At 43.6% G+C, this 18,995-nt stretch overlaps 2 protein-coding genes across 2 annotated transcripts; both read left to right on the top strand.

Moving 5' to 3' along the window:
* The first annotated feature begins 134 nt into the window (after positions 1-134).
* HSPE1 (heat shock protein family E (Hsp10) member 1) lies at positions 135-4,766 on the top strand. Its single transcript, XM_031601172.2, has 4 exons — positions 135-412; positions 2,438-2,602; positions 3,784-3,873; positions 4,415-4,766. Exons 1-4 carry the CDS (start codon positions 410-412, stop codon positions 4,463-4,465), a joined length of 309 nt encoding a protein of 102 aa, XP_031457032.1. The 5' UTR covers positions 135-409; the 3' UTR covers positions 4,466-4,766.
* Positions 4,767-8,360: 3,594 nt separating this feature from the next.
* MOB4 (MOB family member 4, phocein) lies at positions 8,361-18,040 on the top strand. The gene is made up of 8 exons (XM_031601171.2): positions 8,361-8,494; positions 10,095-10,157; positions 10,962-11,062; positions 12,345-12,387; positions 13,591-13,677; positions 14,688-14,767; positions 15,555-15,666; positions 16,577-18,040. Exons 1-8 carry the CDS (start codon positions 8,435-8,437, stop codon positions 16,706-16,708), a joined length of 678 nt encoding a protein of 225 aa, XP_031457031.1. The 5' UTR covers positions 8,361-8,434; the 3' UTR covers positions 16,709-18,040.
* The last annotated feature ends 955 nt before the right edge of the window (positions 18,041-18,995 follow it).

Raw genomic sequence — 18,995 nt, 5'->3', positions numbered from 1 at the left:
AAGGGATGCGGGAGCGCCGCGCGCTCTGCGCGTGCGCAGGACGCGCCAAGCATGACTCACTCAGGTTCCGGGGCCCGCCGATTCCAGAACCTTCTGGAACGCCCATGCTCGCTCCGGGTCAGAGGTGAGCTGACTTCACTTCCGGGTGACCGTCCGACCCCGGTCGCGGCCAAGCGTCGAGCCGCCGTTTCGGCGGCACCGACGGCGCCGAGGCGGCCCGCGCACCCGCGACGCGGGCGCGGCGACCAAAAATAAGCGACGGGGACCGAGCGGCTCACGGCTGGGGGCGGAGCGCCGCCGGGGGGCAGGGCGCGGCGCGCGGGTCGGCGGCTGCGCATGCGCACGCGGTGACCTTTCTCACGTGTGCGAGCAGCGGCGCGGTCACTCAGTGCGGAGTGCAGCAGCCGCCATGGTGAGTGCCGCGCCCCAGCTCGTGCCGCCACAACCGGGCCCGCGCTCGGCCGCGTGTCAGCTTCCCTGCATCTTTGCATCCCTGCGCGGGGTCGGGCCTGCTGCTGCGGCCCGCCTATCTGCGGGGCGAGTAAGCCCCGCTCGGGGGTCGTTGGGTGCGTCGGCAGCGCGCTGCCGTGCGCGGGTGCTGCCTGGCGCTGCCGGAGGGTGATAGCGGCCGGTGGGGCTGCGTCGGGCCGCGGGGGGGCGGAGGCGGGCAGGGACGGAGCGGCGGCGCTCCTCGTCGGCGTCCCGCCTTAGCGCCGCGCGGGCGCTCGGTTCGCTCGGCCCAGAGCTGGGAGCGGGGTTCGGGGCGGCCCGGAGCGCTGCAAGGTCACCGAGTCCTTGGGGGGCTGCGTTGGGCCCCGCAAGAGCTTCGGCTCCGTGCCCCGCCTGCAGCGGCCCGCGGCGCTCAGCTCCCGCCCGGGCTGCGTTGTGCGCCTGCGGAGCGCGGGAGGGAAAACGGAGCTCTTCGTGTTGTGCCCGGCTCTGTAAGCCGCTTCCATCAAGGCCTCCTCTGGAGGAGCGCTGCATCAGGGCAGAGCTGTCCTTGTACCCGCGCCGATATCTCCTTTGGGACCGTAGAATGGCCGGGTTGAAAAGGACCGTAACGATCATCTAGTTTCGACCCCCTTGCTGCGTGCAGTGCTGCGAACCACCAGACCGGGCTGAAGGAGATGATAGCGTTCCCTAAAGCTTAAGCACGAAGTGCCTGCGTTCTGAAGACTGCTTACTGGTTTCACAGAACATTCCATTTCAGGGGAGGAAAAGAAAAAGAGATCAGCTCTGGTATTTTCTTAGAATGAACACCATCGCAGTTCACAGTCGTTTCCATGTCTTTTCCATCATTCTAGTAGTAACGGTTTTCCTGGGGATGCATCTTTCACACGCTTGTTTTGTGCTCACACGTTGCCCACCATTTGCTTTTCCCCCAGTTTTAAAGCTTCTGTGCTGGTGTCAGTGAGGGGTGCACAGAGGCCAGGCTGCTTCTAGCTGTTTCTGTGAGCCCAGGGTACCCCTTGCACCACACTGCCTCCACGTGATTTGGCAAGCCTCCATATCTTTCCTCCTAAACCAGAGCAAATTCCTTCTTCTGCCCTCTTGATGGGGTTCTGTGCTTGCCTTCATCTCCTGTGTGGGAGCTGGAGTGCTGCTTCACAAATGCTGCCAGTAAGGGGGTAAGGAGTTGCTTTTAAATGTAAAAAAATATATATATTAAAACAATCCAGTGAGTAGAGGTAGATAGTGACTTATTTATCTGCATGAAGGAAAAGCACTCAAGGTAGAAATGTGCTTACTTCCTTCCTTGTGTGGGCTCAGTCCTAAATGTTTGTGGATAAAGGTACAGCAGGTATGTATAAGTCATTCCAAGTAACAGCAGTCTCCATTTGGACTTCAAACTTCAGAAGCTGTGTTGCATCATGTGAAATGCAACGTCTTGAAATTGCCTGAAAAAGGCTGACATGAGGTATAGGCCTAGACTGACACCTCGTTACTATAAAATACTCTGCTACAATGAATAAAAATGCAGCTGTCCTCAATCCCGATTAAGTCAGCCTGTCACTGTAAAAGTACGGTTTTTATGATCGATAGGCTGTTGTCAATAAGCAGCATTAAGTAACGGTCTAGGATTAAACGCCCGCAGAGCTTGCAGCCACATGGGCTCCTGCTCCACCTGCTGGTGCCGTGTTCCCTTGGCTGGAGCGAGAGCTGTGCCTCAAGGGCGCACATTGCCCACTATGAGCCCGTGAAGGCTGCCTGGGGGCGAGCTGCTTCTGAGGAGCTTGGAGTAGTTGTAGCACAGCTTTGCTTTTGTCTCCACCGATTTCTGATGCAATCAAAGGTGGTGTATTTTGCTTCTATGGAAAAGAACTGCCCAGCTGTTTTCTTAAATTCTTGTTCTCTCACAACCACTTAGTTGTGGGTTTTCTTTTTTAGTTGCACTTTTGTTCAACTATTTTTCCCTCAACATTGTGCTCTTTTACAGGCAGGAAAAGCATTTAGGAAATTCCTTCCCCTGTTTGATCGTGTTCTGGTTGAACGGTGTGCGGCAGAGACTGTAACCAAAGGAGGCATCATGATTCCAGAAAAAGCTCAAGGGAAGGTGCTGCAAGCAACAGTAGTAGCAGTTGGATCTGGAGCCAGGGGGAAGGTAAGCATCCTGAAGCATCAGCTTTGGCAGCTGGAAAATGGTAGTAGGAAAGGAATGGCTGCAGTGTAAGTTTAATGATATATCACAAAAATTGAGAGAGGGCAACTGAAGTTGGAAGTGCAGGTTCAAAGAGGAGGTAGAAATCTTCAGTTCCCCTGCCTGGCTCTGGCCTTGAATTTCAGTCTTCCTTTGAACATTTGTAAAATGGAAAATACTTGCTTTTTGAAACCTGCTATTTAGAAACATCCTTAAACAATAGTTACGTGGTTTTCTTTGTTGTTCTGAGCATGGCATTCACTGTCTTGTTTAAAAAGCATTGATCAGGATAGGGCTTAATGTACGACAAAAAATCAGGAATTGGTAGAAATACATGTTAATTGAGCTGCCTTAATCTTTGATTGTTAAATACTCATAGGATCTTGAAAAAGACCTTTTAACTTCATTTCACCTTCTTAAAATGCCCATGGCTTCACTATTTTGAAGACTTTTCCCCCCATCTAAGTAGAGGTCAGTTAGTCCCAATGGTAGGAAGCAGGTTAAAATTTAACATGAATGTATTGACTCAGACTTTGCCTGTGAGTCTCTCCATAGATATCATGGTGTTTTTTTTTTTTTGTCTCTGTCTGCTTTTCAAAGCTTTATATTGCAAAATGGTACTATTATTTGATTAAGGCTGTTATACTGAATTCATAGTAATAGAATTGTAATTGAAACTTTACTGTGTTTAGGACAATTGATACAGAATTGTCAGTAACACAGAAATTATTCAAAGTAACAGAAATGGGCAAGTAATACTAACTGGTACTTAGAGAAATTAGTAATGCTTATAGAATATTGAAATCGACTTTATCAGGTATTTCAGGAAGGAGTTTTACAGTCTAGCAATTCCTGATTTTTTCTTTTTGAGAAGACTTCACTGTTGCATTTATACTAGAACTAAATGGCGATGCTTTTCATTCAGAAAATCACTGCTTAAGTGTTGTGGGACTGTCATGCTTGAAAACCGAGTGGTATGCTTTTCCTCCTGGTAAACCTGAATATTCTTGTTTCACTGTACAACTGAGATGTAAAGTTACCATGACATCTTGAATAAGTTATGTGGATGTACCATTGAACTATGGAGCAACTCTGACATTACCTTTCCACTTCTGTAAAATAAAGGATTTGTTTTTTTCTTTCAGGATGGTGAGATTCATCCAGTGAGTGTAAAAGTTGGTGAAAAGGTTTTGCTACCAGAATATGGTGGTACCAAGATTGTACTAGAAGATAAGGTATGTTTTCCCATTTTGTGAGGGTAAATTAAACTGGTTCCAGTGTCACGCAGTCAGTAGTAAATATGGTATGTAATACTTAGAGGGATTAGCAGCATTTAATAAATGCAGTTGTTAGTGTTCAAGTGGGAATGGCTAAATGAAGCCACTTTTTTTTTTTGTCTCTGCAGTACTTGTTAATTCCACCCCTAATTAAAAGAAAGTAACGTCTAGTTTGACCTTTGCTTGATGGACAAAGTGCTTTCATCTGCCAAACAAGCAGTAGAGGAAAGCTTAAAAGGCTCTGAAATTTCTGGGCCATCCTTGCTTTTGATGGGGAAGGCCTACAGAATTGTCCTCTTACAGTACTTGTGCACTAGCATTCCCAAGTTGTGGCTTCTGGAAAATAAAAAACTTTACACAAGTCCAATAGGTAGAACAAATTGTGGTTAGCTCACTTTTGTTTTGTACTTTATGATGTGTGGTAACCTTCAGAACCAGGCAGTATCTGCAAAACAGCTGATAAAATCAGTTGTGATGCTAATATTTCTTCTGCTTGCAGGACTACTACTTATTTAGAGATGGTGACATTCTTGGAAAATACCTGGACTGAAGTTGTTGCAGTATCAGTCATCCATTCCACTAAAATTCTGAAATGCTTTCTTTCATCATGTAAATAATGTCCTTTATTTTATAATAAACAGGCATTGAGTCGCTGAAATAACTTGTGATCTCACTGTAATGATGGAACAGAAATAAAAGTATGTACAGTCAGAAATTGGTTGCTCTTGCTTGAGTTCCACTGAACAGTAAAATGCCACCATCCAGCCTTAATTATTCCAAACAGCATCATTTTTGTACCCTTACCTGTGTACTGAAATTGTAAAGGCCTTTACAATAAATTTCTAAAACTGTGCTGCTTTTGTCTCAGTTTCTGCTACTGCTCTGGGAAACTGAGTATCAGTTGTGCGATGTCTTGAAGTAATCTCTGGAAAAGATATCTTTGTTGTAGTAATACTTTAATGAAAATAAGTTTGTCTAGTGGTGGGAGACAAATTGAAAGTGGTTATTACAGAGAGACAGTGATAAAGACGACAGTAGCTTTGTTTCATCTCAAACTTTACCTGAAGTAACAGATTGGTTTGACTTCATTTCCAGCATTAGCCAGTGGTAGACAACAAGACCTTTGGTACAGAGCAAGATGAAGGCACACAAACCATCCTGCCCTGGTCTGAACAGAGCTTGCTGCTAGCGATGCCTCTAATAGGTAATAAAAATCATTAGAATTCTTTCTAAGTGATTATTTTCTGCCTACCAAATAACTTCCTACAGAAGTTAATTGGCAGAATTGGAGCTGATGCTGGTCTTAATGCAGTAATAACAACTTTGCTTCATCTTGCCAGATCTCTTCCTCTCTCACAACTTAGTAGAGAGGTAATGCTGTATTTCACAAAATTATACTTCATTTATCTTTAAAAAAAGATAAAGTAGCATTCTTAAACAGTAAGATATTTACTCAACTCATGCTGAAGCAATCACACTAGCATATTTCTAACTGCCCTCTTTTGCCTTGGGAATGAATTCAAGGTTATTTGCACATGACTGCACAGATCTGCACTTTATACTGTTCCTAGGGATGCCTTCATAATTGGTACGCATTGACCTAGTGCAGCCTGTGAGGATAGACTGTCTTAAAAGGCTTTGATACAGGCTTATGTGAAATAAGTCCATACAGCACTCATTGCTACCAAAAATCAATAGTAGCTGAATAGTAGATCATAATGAATTAAAGCTGTACAAAAGCAACATTGCTAGATAAACTGTAAACCTGCAGATAACCGTAACGGACTGTAATAAAAAACATTTATTACTTTCAGTAGCGATAGTGAGGAACTTTTGCTTCCACATGCCCTAAAACAACGTATTTTCTGCTGGGTGTGATCTGCTGCTACTTTTTACACAACATTAAGTATCACCCAGCAATTCCATTAGAAGTTGGCTATAATGCCTTTTCCCTGTAGCTGGTGAGCACCTACTTTGGAGCTGTAGGCAAACCATGCAAAAGCTGCTCTGTTGAGATAGTGGTAGAGAATTCCCAGTCAGCAAGAGTGGGCACTAACAAGATAATAGAGAAATGCTTTGGCACAACAAGCTGACCTGAAATCTGCCCTGGGGAAGTTTTACTATAATAGAGCAGCACACGTTATAGCAGAAACGAGGTTATCGCACTGCGGTTATCTTAAAAGACAATTTATTGCACAACGGAACACAAGCTCAGTGAGAAGCATTATCTTCCCCTGCAGCAAGCATGCTTTTATCTTGTGTGATAAGGCAGGTATTCTGGTGTAGTCACATACTGAGAGGGGGAAGGTATTTAACGTATTCATAGCTTAATTAACTTACAGAAACTGGATGACATTTTAAGAAGAAAAAAAAGGTGCAGTAGGAAATAATACCCAACAGGTAAACGTTTAAGCCAAGCATTTAAATACTGTCTTTTAGAGATAATTTGTAATAGAGATAATTTGATCCTTACTCGTGAGGTTCACAGTTGAAAAGCTGCTTTAAACCACAGTGGTGCAGCCTGAGACCAGGCAACTCTGAGGAACAGAGGCAGCACGTACACCTTTGCTACCTGCACCACTTCCCATAGTCATTGGCCAAGGCTGCCCTGCCAGCCCAGCCTGCACCCAGCAGTACTGCACTGAACCAGCACTGCCAAGTGCACAACACACCAACAACCAGTTGCTGCCAAGTGCACAACACACATCTCTGCTCCCAACCCAAACTCCAACTCGTGCTTTCAGCCTCAGGAGATTTTCAGCACCTTGCTGTCATTCTTATTAAATAAAATATTTCTCACATATATCTAGCCTTTATATAACACACTCAAAACCAATGTCACATTTTCTTTAGAAGTTTCATGGGAATAAAAGATACATAGATAGAAGAAAAAAAAAAAAGAAAAAGCATCCCTTAGCCTAATCAAATTGAGGACATGCTTGTGTGTTGGATGGGTCAGACAGAACATTTTATTCCTGCACTACAAGGCTGTCCTTGTCAGCAGGGACAACATAACCTACTACACTGCCAAGGTGATCCATCTGCCATTACTGTTTTTTAAGTCCATGGCTACATACCATATTTTATATCCCCCGGTTACAGAGTGAAGGTCAGTATCAGTGACAAATGCTCTCTTGTGCTTCTGTAAGAATTTAGACTTGTTTGTTCCACTGATTCCCAGAACATCAAAGCTCCAATGTGTGGAAGAAAAAAAAAAGAAAAAAAAAATCACATTCAGCCCTACCTGTTATTTGGTGAGGATCCAGTTCTTTCCAGCTATCTGAACTATAAAGAATGAAGGCAGACTCCATCTACATTTTCCTTTTCTTTCCATTCTGGAAAGGGCTTCTGAAGGCTTTTCTCATTATGCCTGTTCCCTGCCACAGTAGGAACAGGATAAAGCTTTCACACCCACTGAGGAGAAGATCTAGAGAGCAATGTCCAGGTCCTAACAGCACAGGGGTAAGATGACCTTGGCCAAATATTCCCCTTCTCACTAATGAAACAATGGATACCAGGTAAAAAAAAAACCATGAAGTGGAATTACTGTTGATCTGTTGATTTTGTTTTAGAACCACTGGAAATTCACTGGAAAAAATAATTAAGGGGGTAATTATCAAAGAGCAACAAAAAAAGATGCACAGATTTACATATCTTGATTAAGAAACACTTCAGAAACTTTCTTTTTTTCCAGAAAACTGAGCCAGTCTCAAACTGAAGGGTGTGCATTTCTCACGGAGAGGTGGCTGTTCTCAGCCAGATTTATCTGCATTTCAGAAGCAACGTGTCCATGAAACAGAAGTCAGGGACAACTGAAAACGTCACATCTCCCCCCGTTCTGTGCTTTAGATACCAGCTGAACCTTGCAATTCATTAAAAAGAACAACACAAGACTACGTTATGAGGGACTGAAACGGCACCGCTGTTACTTGGGGGCTGGCTAATTATTAATCAGCGTCATAAGAAATTAACGCAGGCTCCCAGCAGATCTAACAGGCAGCACGGCAGGCATACCCCCAGCAGCGGCTGCTCCTGCTGTTATTAACCTCCTCACCTCGGAGAAAGCGCTGAGAGGAGCAGTTTCCCGCAGCGGGGCCCGGGCTCGTTCTCGGGGCAGTCACGCTGACCCGCGGCTCACCGGTAAAACAGTAACAGAGCAAGCGGGCCCTCGAGATGCGCCCGCGTCAGCGCGCCGCGCACGGAACTCCCGCTCCCTCTCACAAAGCCGGGGTGCCCACAGCCAAGCGGGGAGCGGCACCGTTCCGCGCCTCTCATCACTTGCGCATCGCCCAGCTCGTCGCCGCCCCTCCGCACCCCCTGCTGTGGGCACGGCCGCTCGGCCGCCCGCCTCACGCCGCTCCCGCCCGGCCCCGCGCCCACGCAGCCGCGCCGCGCCGCCCGACGCCGCTTTCTCAGCGCCTCTCGCGAGACTTCCCGCCTCGCACCGCCCAACGGCCGCTCGCCCGGCCCCTCGCCCCGCCCGGCGCCGCCACATCCGGGCCCTGGCGCGGCTGTCACTATGGTCATGGCGGAGGGGACGGCAGTGCTGAGGCGGAACAGGCCGGGCACCAAGGCCCAGGTGAGGCGCCGTCGCCGCGCGGCCGGGCCCGGGGAGCGGGCGGCGCCGCCGCCGCGGCGCGATGCCGGGCCGGCCGTCGGGACGCCGATACCGGCCGGGCCGCGCTCCGCGGGGCCGCTTTGTTCTGCGCGGCCGGCCGGGGCCCGAGGGCACCTCCGTGCGGCTGCCGGGCCCGCCGCGCTCCGCCGCCGAGTAGCCCGGCGTCACCGGGCCGAAGCGCGGCTCCCTCCGCCTCGCGCGGCGTCCGCTTCCCCGTCCGCGCCGGCGGCACCAACGGGCCGGAGCCGCGGCCCTGCGGAGGCCCGGGCGGCCCTTACGTAACGCGGCCGCCAGCCGCTTGCTGCTCACCGACCGCGCCGCGCCGGCGCTTCCGAGCCCGCCTGGAAGGGGCGCGTCTCGGGCGTCTGCCGTGCTCTTCGGGTCGCTCCTGAGGCGAGCCCTCCGCCAGGCCTTTGCGGGAGTCGTTTTCGTTCCGCCGTTGCCGGCAGGGCTCGGCGGCAGAGCGGTGACGGCACGGGGCTGGGGGAGGGCGCGTCTCTCTCCCCCGGTAGCCTTCGGCAGGACATCCGGAGCTCCGTCACTGCGCGGCGCCGTGCGTTCCGTGCGTGCTTAACCCGCGGAGCATCTGCCATCTTCTGGGTATCCTGAAAAATACAAAACCGCAGTCGGTGAGACTATGAAATAGCGAAACTCACGTGGGCTGAAGAATTTTGGAGATACTTCTGTGCGTGACCGAATTTCATCCTAGATGATGCTATGGTATAGCTGTGCAGTGCGTAAATACAACCACCCACCATCCAAGCACTGGCTGCTCCTTTCCCTCAAGCTGTCGCAGAGCAGCCTGCTGAGCTGCACAGGGAGGACGCCTTCCCTGAGTCACTGCAGCATGAGGTCAGCAGCAGGAAGCCAACATTAATGCTTCTGGCTCCCAGGAGAAGCAGCACTGAATGAAAATGCAGAGTTAGAAATCCCATTTCTCTGGGGTTATCGTAATCACACTGGGTGAAAACAGCTGCAGAGCACTGATGTGCAGCTGGGCCCGATGTGAGACTTCAGGAGGTTGTTGATGTTAGCAGCAGTGAATGCTGTGGGCTGGTAGAGCAGCAGCACACTGACTGGGCCAGAGGAACACAGCACAGAGCTGTGTCTGTGGTGCAGCATCAGCTCGCAGAAGCTGCTTTCAGTGGTGTGTTATTACTGGAATACACTGGGATTTTTAGCTTAGTGCCAATACTATAATGCTGCTTTCCACAGACCTCTTATTTTCCCATTCTTACGTTGTCTAACTTGTGAAATTGACACCGTATGCACATGTTTGATTTAAAAATCAAAGGCTGCAGCAAGATGTGTGGAAGAGGCAATGTTTACCACACACACACCAAGTCAAACAGAGGGGTTCTAATAGCAGCACAGTAGAAGCCTAAGCACTGCTTCACCATATAGACACCAAGTTTGTGTGCTGCTTCTATTAAGATGTAGTTTCCTGGAATTGCATGAACTGAGCCTGCATCTACTTTCCTTCATGTAGGAGTGTACTGTGCCTTTCTTCCTCTCCCCTTCTGTTTGTTAAATGGGTTTACATTTTTTTTTTTTTAAACAGGATTTCTATAATTGGCCTGATGAGTCCTTTGAGGAGATGGATAGCACATTAGCTGTTCAGCAGGTACTCTTACTTATCTGAAATGCTGTTTGTAAACTCAATTTCTTAAGGTATTTTTTTTTGTTTAAAAACAAACAAACAAAAGAAAAAGAATCATGGTATATTCTTTTTCTGCTTACAGTGGTTTCACAAAAGAATTAATTTCAGAAACTTTAAAAAATAATGAAGTGATTACTAATTGAATGTGGAGAAATATCTAGGATTCTCAAATATGATTTAAACAAGCCAGATACAATAAAAAAAAAAAGTGGGGTTGTGTAATGCTGAAATGCAATGGAAAGTACAGCAATAATAGCAGGGTGGCACAAGCCTAGGCTGCAGCAAATGAGAACAAGCCCAAACACAGCAGCTGTGGACACACAAAAAAAGAAAATCTGCTTACCTTTGTAAGGCCTCAGGGTACACAGGGATCTCCAGCAAGATGCCCTTACCTCCATTGCCAACCCTTAAATGAGGTCTGGGAAGGTGTGGGTCCTGACTCCACCCCTTCCAGTCACTCAGGTGCATTGCATTGCATTGTATTGCATGCACCTGAGTAGCCCTGGGTTGGCCCAACCTTCCACCAGATGCTCAATCACTGCTTCAGACAGCGACTTGCTTAGCATTTCCACTACAGGTTGTAAAAAAAAAAAATTTAAAAAAAATCTACTTTTTAAACTTTTAGCCTATCCATTACTTTCTAAATAAATGGAAAATGACTTTATCTCTGGGAAAGTAAGTCTCTTGAAGGCATAATAATGTCCCAATTACATCATTTTACCGTAATTACAAGAAGATCTAGTGTTTGTTTCCCCTCTTCCACCTTAGTACATCCAGCAAAACATAAGGGCAGACTGTTCCAACATTGATAAGATCCTTGAACCTCCTGAAGGCCAGGATGAAGGTGTATGGAAGTATGAACATCTAAGGTAAGGATTCATCTTCATCAGCATAATGTCTTGAGTCTGAGTTTTGTTCGTTGGTAGTGGTAGGGGGTTTCTACTAAATATTTTAATAATTTTGTACTAGGTAATTTTCTGAATTTCTTGTTCTTTATAATGCTCTCTGATGTAATATTTTTTAAGAATGGTCCTTCACTTCAGAAGTTTTTCTGACATACTTTTCCTACAAAAATAGTCATGAATTTCCATAGGACTTTCTGCTAGCATCACTAACGCTTAATCTTTGCTTACTGGGGATACAAGTCCCATTTTTCTAGATACTTCCAGTGTGGTTTTTTTTCTGGAACTTGCAGGAAAATATGTTTTAAAAGCAAGAAAGGAGGAGTGGCTGTGTCTTAGAGTTCTTATAGTATTACAGTAAGGAAATTCAAAACACGTTGCCATTCTCTGTTTAATTGAAAAGATTTTGTTCAACATACATGCTTTATTGCATATATTTTCACAATAGCTATTGTAGATTTATATCTCCTAACCTCTTGGCTCTTGTTTCCTTCGTCCTCTCACATACAGTGAAAATCATGCTAGATTCACAGAAGTGACTTCTCACTATAGACACGTCGCTTCTAGAAAATACTATTCCAATTTTTTTGTAGTTTAGAGGTGGGGGGGAGGGAATGTGAATTAAAGAAGTTAAGGAATGTACTTTCAGACACATTGTAGTGGAAACTGCATTTCTAGAAGTCTCTCACTCTGTTAATCATCTGTGGTGGTACTTTAGGTACTTAACTGGTTTTGAGGATGTGTATCTCAGAAGGATGGAATGATGCACATCTGCAAATTATGCTCTTAATTTTCTCAAAGTGTTCTTTAATTAATTTTTTTTAAAATCTCTATTTGTGAAATAGTATTTCTTCCCTTACGAAGTGGGTATCTTAAACACTCCACAAAATTGTGAAGTTTAGCCTGTGCTGTCAGGTAAAAATTCATATATACTTGTTGTAGTCAGTAAACAAGACATGCTGGTAAGCATTCTGTTTCTCTCACCTTGTATTCTTCTTATAGTGTGTTAATTCGTAGCCTGTTGTACATACAATTTTTCAAGTCTCACATCAGCTGAAATTATGTGATGGTATTCTTAAAGTGCAGTGTTTTTTCTTGTTCTATTTTTTCCACTTTATAACAGTCATTTCAAAAAAATGTTAACATCTGTTAAGAAGATCAGAATGTATCATTTTGTTTGTATTTAGTATTTCCAGTGTGAAAACAAATGGTTTGATTTTGATGCTGTTGCATTCAAATTCCTTTTTAGACAATTCTGCCTTGAGCTCAATGGACTAGCTGTCAAGCTTCAGGTAATTCTTTCTTTTTTCAATATTTTTATTGATGACCTGGATGAGGGCATTGAGTGCACCCTCAGTAAGTTTGCAGATGACACCAAGTTGGCTGGAAGTGTCGATCTGCCTGGGGGTAGCGAGGCCCTACAGAGAGATCTGGACAGGCTGGAGAGCTGGGCTGAAGCCAATGGGATGAGGTTTAATAAGACCAAATGCCGGGTTCTACACTTTGGCCACAGCAACCCCAAGCAACGCTACAGGCTTGGGGTGGAATGGCTTGAAGACTGTGTAGAGGAAATGGACCTGGGGGTGTTGGTTGACGCTCGGCTAAACATGAGCCAGCAGTGTGCCCGGGTGGCCAAGAAGGCCAATGGCATTCTGGCTTGTATCAGAAGCAGTGTGACCAGCAGGAGTAGGGAAGTAATTGTTCCCCTGTACTCAGCTCTGGTGAGGCCGCACCTTGAGTATTGTGTCCAGTTCTGGGCCCCTCACTGCAAGAAAGACATTGAGGCCCTGGAGCGTGTTCAAAGAAGGGCAACAAAGCTGGTGAGGGGTCTGGAGCACAGGCCTTATGAGGAGCGGCTGAGGGAGCTGGGATTGTTCAGTCTGGAGAAGAGGAGGCTCAGGGGAGACCTTATTGCTCTCTATAACTACCTGAAGGGAGGTTGTAACGAGCTGGGGGTCGGCCTCTTCTCTCGTGTAACTGGTGATAGGACTAGAGGGAATGGTTTCAAGCTTCGCCAGGGAAGATTCAGGCTGGATATTAGGAAATACTACTTCTCTGAAAGGGTGGTCAGGCACTGGAATGGGCTGCCCAGGGAGGTGGTGGAGTCACCGACCCTGGAGGTGTTCAAAGAACGTTTGGATGTTGTGTTGAGGGATATGGTTTAATGAGAACCATTGGTGACAGGTGGATGGTTGGACTGGATGATCTTATAGGTCTTTTCCAACCTTAGTGATTCTGTGATTCTGTGATTCCTTAATATTTTTATATTGTATTGGGGAAGAGACTTCATGCAGAGTCTGTAGAATTTTCTTTTGAATTTATACATACATGCTTAAGCAGTGGTTACAGGTTTTTTAGGGTTTTAAAGACTTCTAGCAAATAACTCTTTGGTGGTGGGCAGGACAAGAAAGTGATCTGAAAAGACCATCTGATTTTTTTTTTTTGCTTTTGGGTAACTGAAACTGGTTTTTGTAACTGAACAATTGTTTTAACAGAGTGAATGTCACCCAGACACATGTACTCAGATGACAGCAACTGAACAATGGATTTTTCTTTGTGCAGCTCATAAAACTCCCAAAGAGGTATGGATGCGTTGTGTAAAACTGACCCTATTGATGTAAGGTTTTCTTCTACACCTCACAGCTCACAAGGAGACTGTTGCAGTTGGCTTCTTAGGCAAGCTGAGCGCTTTTGTGTGTTAAGAACAATCATATGAGGTTTCCTGATTTCTTGTTTGGTAGTGAGTTTAGAGAAGGTAGGATAAGGTAGGAGGGAACTGCTTCCTACAGCAGTATCAGAGATAAAATGACAGCATTCTACCTAGGTGGTGTTTGCAGTCAGAGAAAAGAGGAGGTAATACTGGTTATCTCTGAGCATCACTCATCTGCTGTTTTTTATGTTGATACCTATTGCCTCATGGTCAGAGAGTGAGCAAGGCAACCCTGAGAGACTGCTTACCAAAAATTATAACTGAGAAATGATTCCTCTGGAAGCAGGGAATGACAAAAAGGACAGGCATTGCTGATCTCCCTCTGCCTGTCCCAGTTCATGTTGGTTTTTGTCCTTTTCTTCTGCACATACTTAATTGCAGAGACAGGTCTTGGCTTATAATGTATTTATCTAGAATTATGCTTTTCCTTGACAAGTTGGTTAAAAACAGCAGTTACGTTTAGGGGCAGTTCTGGGTTTTTGTTTTTGATTTGTAACTCTTTTTGGATAGGTTGTAAAAGCAGTAGTCTGGCAGCTTGACGATGTGAGAAACAAGTCAGTTGTGACATAAGGAATGTTTTTCCTTTTAGTGTACCTCCAGTATGCATTTGTATTATAAGGTGTTACTTAAGAAGATGCATAAAATTCACTACTCACGCGCATGATCACATTTCCATAGTAACTTGTCTCCTGAAATAATTGACATGGATTGTAAAACAAAGAAAAGCAACATCCTGCTCGAGAAGGAAATGTAGCCAGACCTTCAGAGAAGCTGTAAGAAACTTCTGGGAAGAAAAATGGCTAATTATATTAAAAGCATCAGGAAACTTAAAGAAAAACAATTAAGTAAGTTATGTGGTAACATCATGCTGTATTTTTGTAGTGTCCTGCTATAGACTACACCAGACACACGCTTGATGGAGCTGCATGTCTTCTGAATAGCAACAAGTATTTCCCCAGCAGGTAAAAATGTTTTATTTTGGGAGCAGAGAGGTGGCGGGGTATAAATGGCACCTAAAAAGACCACATAGGAACATGTAACACCATTTCTGTGGAATACTACTGAGAGCATCAGAAATCCTACAGAATGGGCCAGTGTTGTTGGTACAGTAACCATTGCTTTTAAGCCAAGAAAGAATTCCTGCCTACTGAAACAGTCTGCCATCAGCTGGAGCTGCCAGAAGTGCTTTTTAAGCAGAAACTATTTGTTCTCCTCATATTTCTTGGTATTGCTACGGGGCTTGCACTGGAATGCCAGTCTAAGTAACAGGACTTAAACAGATAGAGGACTTACACAGTACCCCACTGAGAATCTCCAGAAAGCAGCAGCAATCCAGTGTGGGACAGCAGAAGACAGACTGAGTGCGTTCAGTGGGCAGCCTGCCCTGTTGGATCACAGAAACCTAACTAGAGGAGTCAAAATGGTGCTTCTCTGGGAATCCTCTATTGGTAAGGAGGTGGAGCTGGAAGTCTTTTTCCCTTTGCTCTTCATTGCTAGAAACCTGAAATCCAGCCCCCACCAGATGTTTCTATAGTACAGGCAAATTATACAGTTTTTATATGTGCAGGGTGCATCAGCATTTTTATTACTCATGCAGAAAGAAGCAACTGCAGGCATACCTGTAAAACTTCACTCTAAATTTAGTATGTAACTTCACAATGTAGTTTAACAGTCAGAAATCACATTGACATGTATTTCACTAGTCATGGCAGTAGATTTGTTTTGTAACCTTTCTCCTGGTGCTTACAGGGTTAGCATAAAGGAATCCTCTGTAGCCAAATTAGGATCTGTGTGCCGAAGGATTTACAGAATATTTTCACATGCTTATTTTCATCATCGGCAGATATTTGATGAATATGAAGTAAGTAGTTCAGTAGTTCAGTTATTGCTGAAATTACAGCTGTCATAATTGTATTGCCTTCTTTTAACACTTACAGAAGATCTTCACTGATGTGAAGTATTTATTACAGTAGATAGTATTTCTGTAAGAACTGAAATTCCATGCTGTGATTTAAGTCTCAGAGCTAAATTAAAGACAGGAAGGGGTGTGTGTGTGTTTTTTATAAAGTTATAAGTGAAAAGTTGTCTGTTTAGTTAATATATCCAATTGGTTACTCTTTCTTTTTCTTGGTTTTATTCAAGCAACACCAATTCATCATCTTACTTTAAAGACTTCCAACTGTGTTCAATGCTTATAGTATAGCTTATAAAATATATGTTTAGAAATATATGTTTCCTGATGACATACGTTAAGCAGCCAGTTAAAGGATTATAATTATAAAACCACATAAAAGCAAAAATGAGTGGCACTTCCTAGGGTTTGGGTTTTTCTAACCAGGACATAGAAATGAATAGATAAGGAGAGAGCTGCATGTAGAACAAAATGTTTGCCAACCACTTCAAGTTGCTGGAACAGCTGTGTTCCATTTTGGTGGGGATGGTGTATGTAGTAGGAGTTTAATACCTTAAAATCCTTTTCTGGAGAGTAGAGCAAAACTATGGTGATATTTTAATACATTTTTCCTTAAGTACTGTTAAATTGAGCTATGACTTAAGCAATGAACCAAAGCCCCATCTGAAGTTCAAGCTTATAATCTAGTAGTGAAGGGGATATGTTAAAAGTAGTAGTATAGATTTATCATTTAGGCATTGCTAATTGTTTCTAAGACTCCTAAATCCATTACATAATTACATAAAAGCAGTTTATTTTTTCCTCAATTGTTTATAATATTCCTTCTCTGTATTTATTTTTCCCCTTTTTTCATCTCCAGAATGAAACTTTCTTGTGTCACCGGTTCACTAAATTTGTGATGAAGTATAATCTGATGTCCAAGGATAACCTGATTGTACCAATTTTGGAAGAAGAAGTGCAAAACTCAGTGTCAGGCGAGAGTGAGGCATGATGGGGATGACGGTATTGAAGCCTATACTGAATACAAAAAAAAATTAATTATGTACTGTATATATCATTTTAGACACTTCAATCATGTATCCTTATAGCTTTGTTTAGTATACTTTTTGTATGCTGTGTGCATTGCCTTTTAATATGGGAAATACTTTAAGTTATTCATGAGCTGTATATTCATCAACGTGGCACTCATGGTTTTTAAATAAAAGTAGCAGTATCTGTTTATAATGCCTGTTAATAAAAGAATTTACAGTTCTCTAAAATTGCTGCTAAACAATCATTGAATCACAATCCTGAAGATGACAGATTGGGTGGGGAAAAAAAAACAAGATTAAGATTACACAGCAAGCCATTTTGTAATACAGTAGCTAGGTTAGTTCAAAGATTTTCACCTTAAATATAGAATTCTGCAGGAAGCTCTTAGCAGTGTAGCTTATTCCTAATTTAGCTTTTATTTTTTTAAGATGGCTTTGAAGATTTACTTCTGGTTGTGCATATTCCTGTATGTGTCTATCCAAACACTAAGAGCATTTATAGTATTAGTAATACCAAAAGGATAATTTTACTGTGATATTTAACAGATATATTATTGATATGTGTCTAACTTACTTTTTCAGCCTGTTCTTTTCTTTTGTTACCAGTGGAGGCCTGTGTGCAGTAGGGGCTGTTTTCTGTCCTGCTAAAGCACGCTTCTGTTGTTCTCCACTCCACAATTTCTTTAAGAGTAACTGTGGCAAAAACAACACAAACTCAATGGCTTATACCTGTTCATGGCAATGGCTTACAGACTATACCTCACAGAAATACTCTCATTACGCCACATAACCCGCTAGCATAGTCTTTACTTGTATTTTTAGAAAAGAACACCTAAGTACTTGAAAAATTGAACCTGACTCTTTGTAAGAGTTCATCATATTTCCAGTATATGTTAATTTTTCTTTGTTCACCTGGATTATATTGACAGAAAGATTTGGACTAATGCTTCTGTTCCCTTTTAGATGTTTGTTTCAATTTGCGTTTGCAGATTTGCAATAACTGACAATTTCCATGAGTGCTGCTTAATTGTGTTTTGTCTAGAATGATAGAATTAAATATTTTAGAGATGAATATAGCAGACAGATATACTGCTAGGTGGGCATGAATGCAGGGTATAAAAGCACTAGTGGTGTTCTTACGTTAAATGAATTTTGCTTATTTGTTCGAAGAGGTAGCCAGTCATTTCTCTTGGAAGTTGCCAGGGGGGCTCTGTTATTTCTTTATGCAGGTCACAATGGGCTAACTAAGCTAGTTTCTGTAAACTGTACTTGGTTTTTTAAGTTATACTTACCTGGAAAGAAGGGAGTTCACCTATTTAATATTTTTTTTTCCATAATACACTAAACATGCCTTAAATTCTATTTTTCTTTACACAAATCAAGCACACCTCAAGCAACTGTACCACCTGGATGTAAAGGGAATTTTAATTATAAGATAATAAAGAGACTAAGCTTATGAACTACTTCAGCAACTGCTTTCTTCAGCAGCTCTTCTGTCTCACATTTATAGCTGTATTTAACTGTCAGCAGGGTTACTGCATGAGATGTTGTATGAGTGAACGTAGCTTTAGTTACTGCCTATAGAGTTAATTCTAACTTGCCTTGTATAGACCAAATAGGTATCTTAAGTTTGTATTAGAGGCAGGGAGACATCTGTATTTTGGAGATGGTAAAATGTATTCAGTTTTGGTACAGTTTGCTGTAGGACCATTCACGGTGTGGTTCTTTTGTACAGTCACTCTGCATGCTTATATTGGTCCCGGTGACTGACAGAGGCAAAACCTTGTAACTTGTGTTACTGATTACGTTTCCTCTACGCAATTGAAGCAGATGTGGTGCTCAGGACTGCATTAAAGTTTTAAACCTCTTTTCGTCCTCTTACGCTTTAAGAGTTTCACTTCAGAACAAAACTCTGGAAGTTTTAATCCTATTCATTCTCATTCAGATTTGCACTGTAAATTGACTTGCTCTCTTTTATATACGGCTTAAGTGAAACACTGCTTGTATTTTCCCTTGCTATTGTTTACACGAGTACTGCGTACACATACGTGCCTGAATGGTACCATGAAACTTAACTTCGCCTAAGGAAATCATCAGTTTGTCTAGTTAAATACATTAACAGATTTCATTTACACTCTACGTAACAGGGAAATGGAAGACTGTCTTTGAAATATATTGTAAACAAACCAACGATTAAAATTAAACTGTTACTTTGTCCATACCACTACATTTTAGTAAGTGATTCTC

Source organism: Phasianus colchicus, chromosome 7 (assembly GCF_987193195.1).
Source record: "Phasianus colchicus chromosome 7, bPhaCol1.hap1.1, whole genome shotgun sequence".
In the NCBI taxonomy this organism is placed as follows: Eukaryota; Metazoa; Chordata; class Aves; order Galliformes; family Phasianidae; genus Phasianus; species Phasianus colchicus.
The sequence above is the reverse complement of the archived record's forward strand: the minus strand, read 5'-3'. Positions and strand labels throughout refer to the sequence as shown.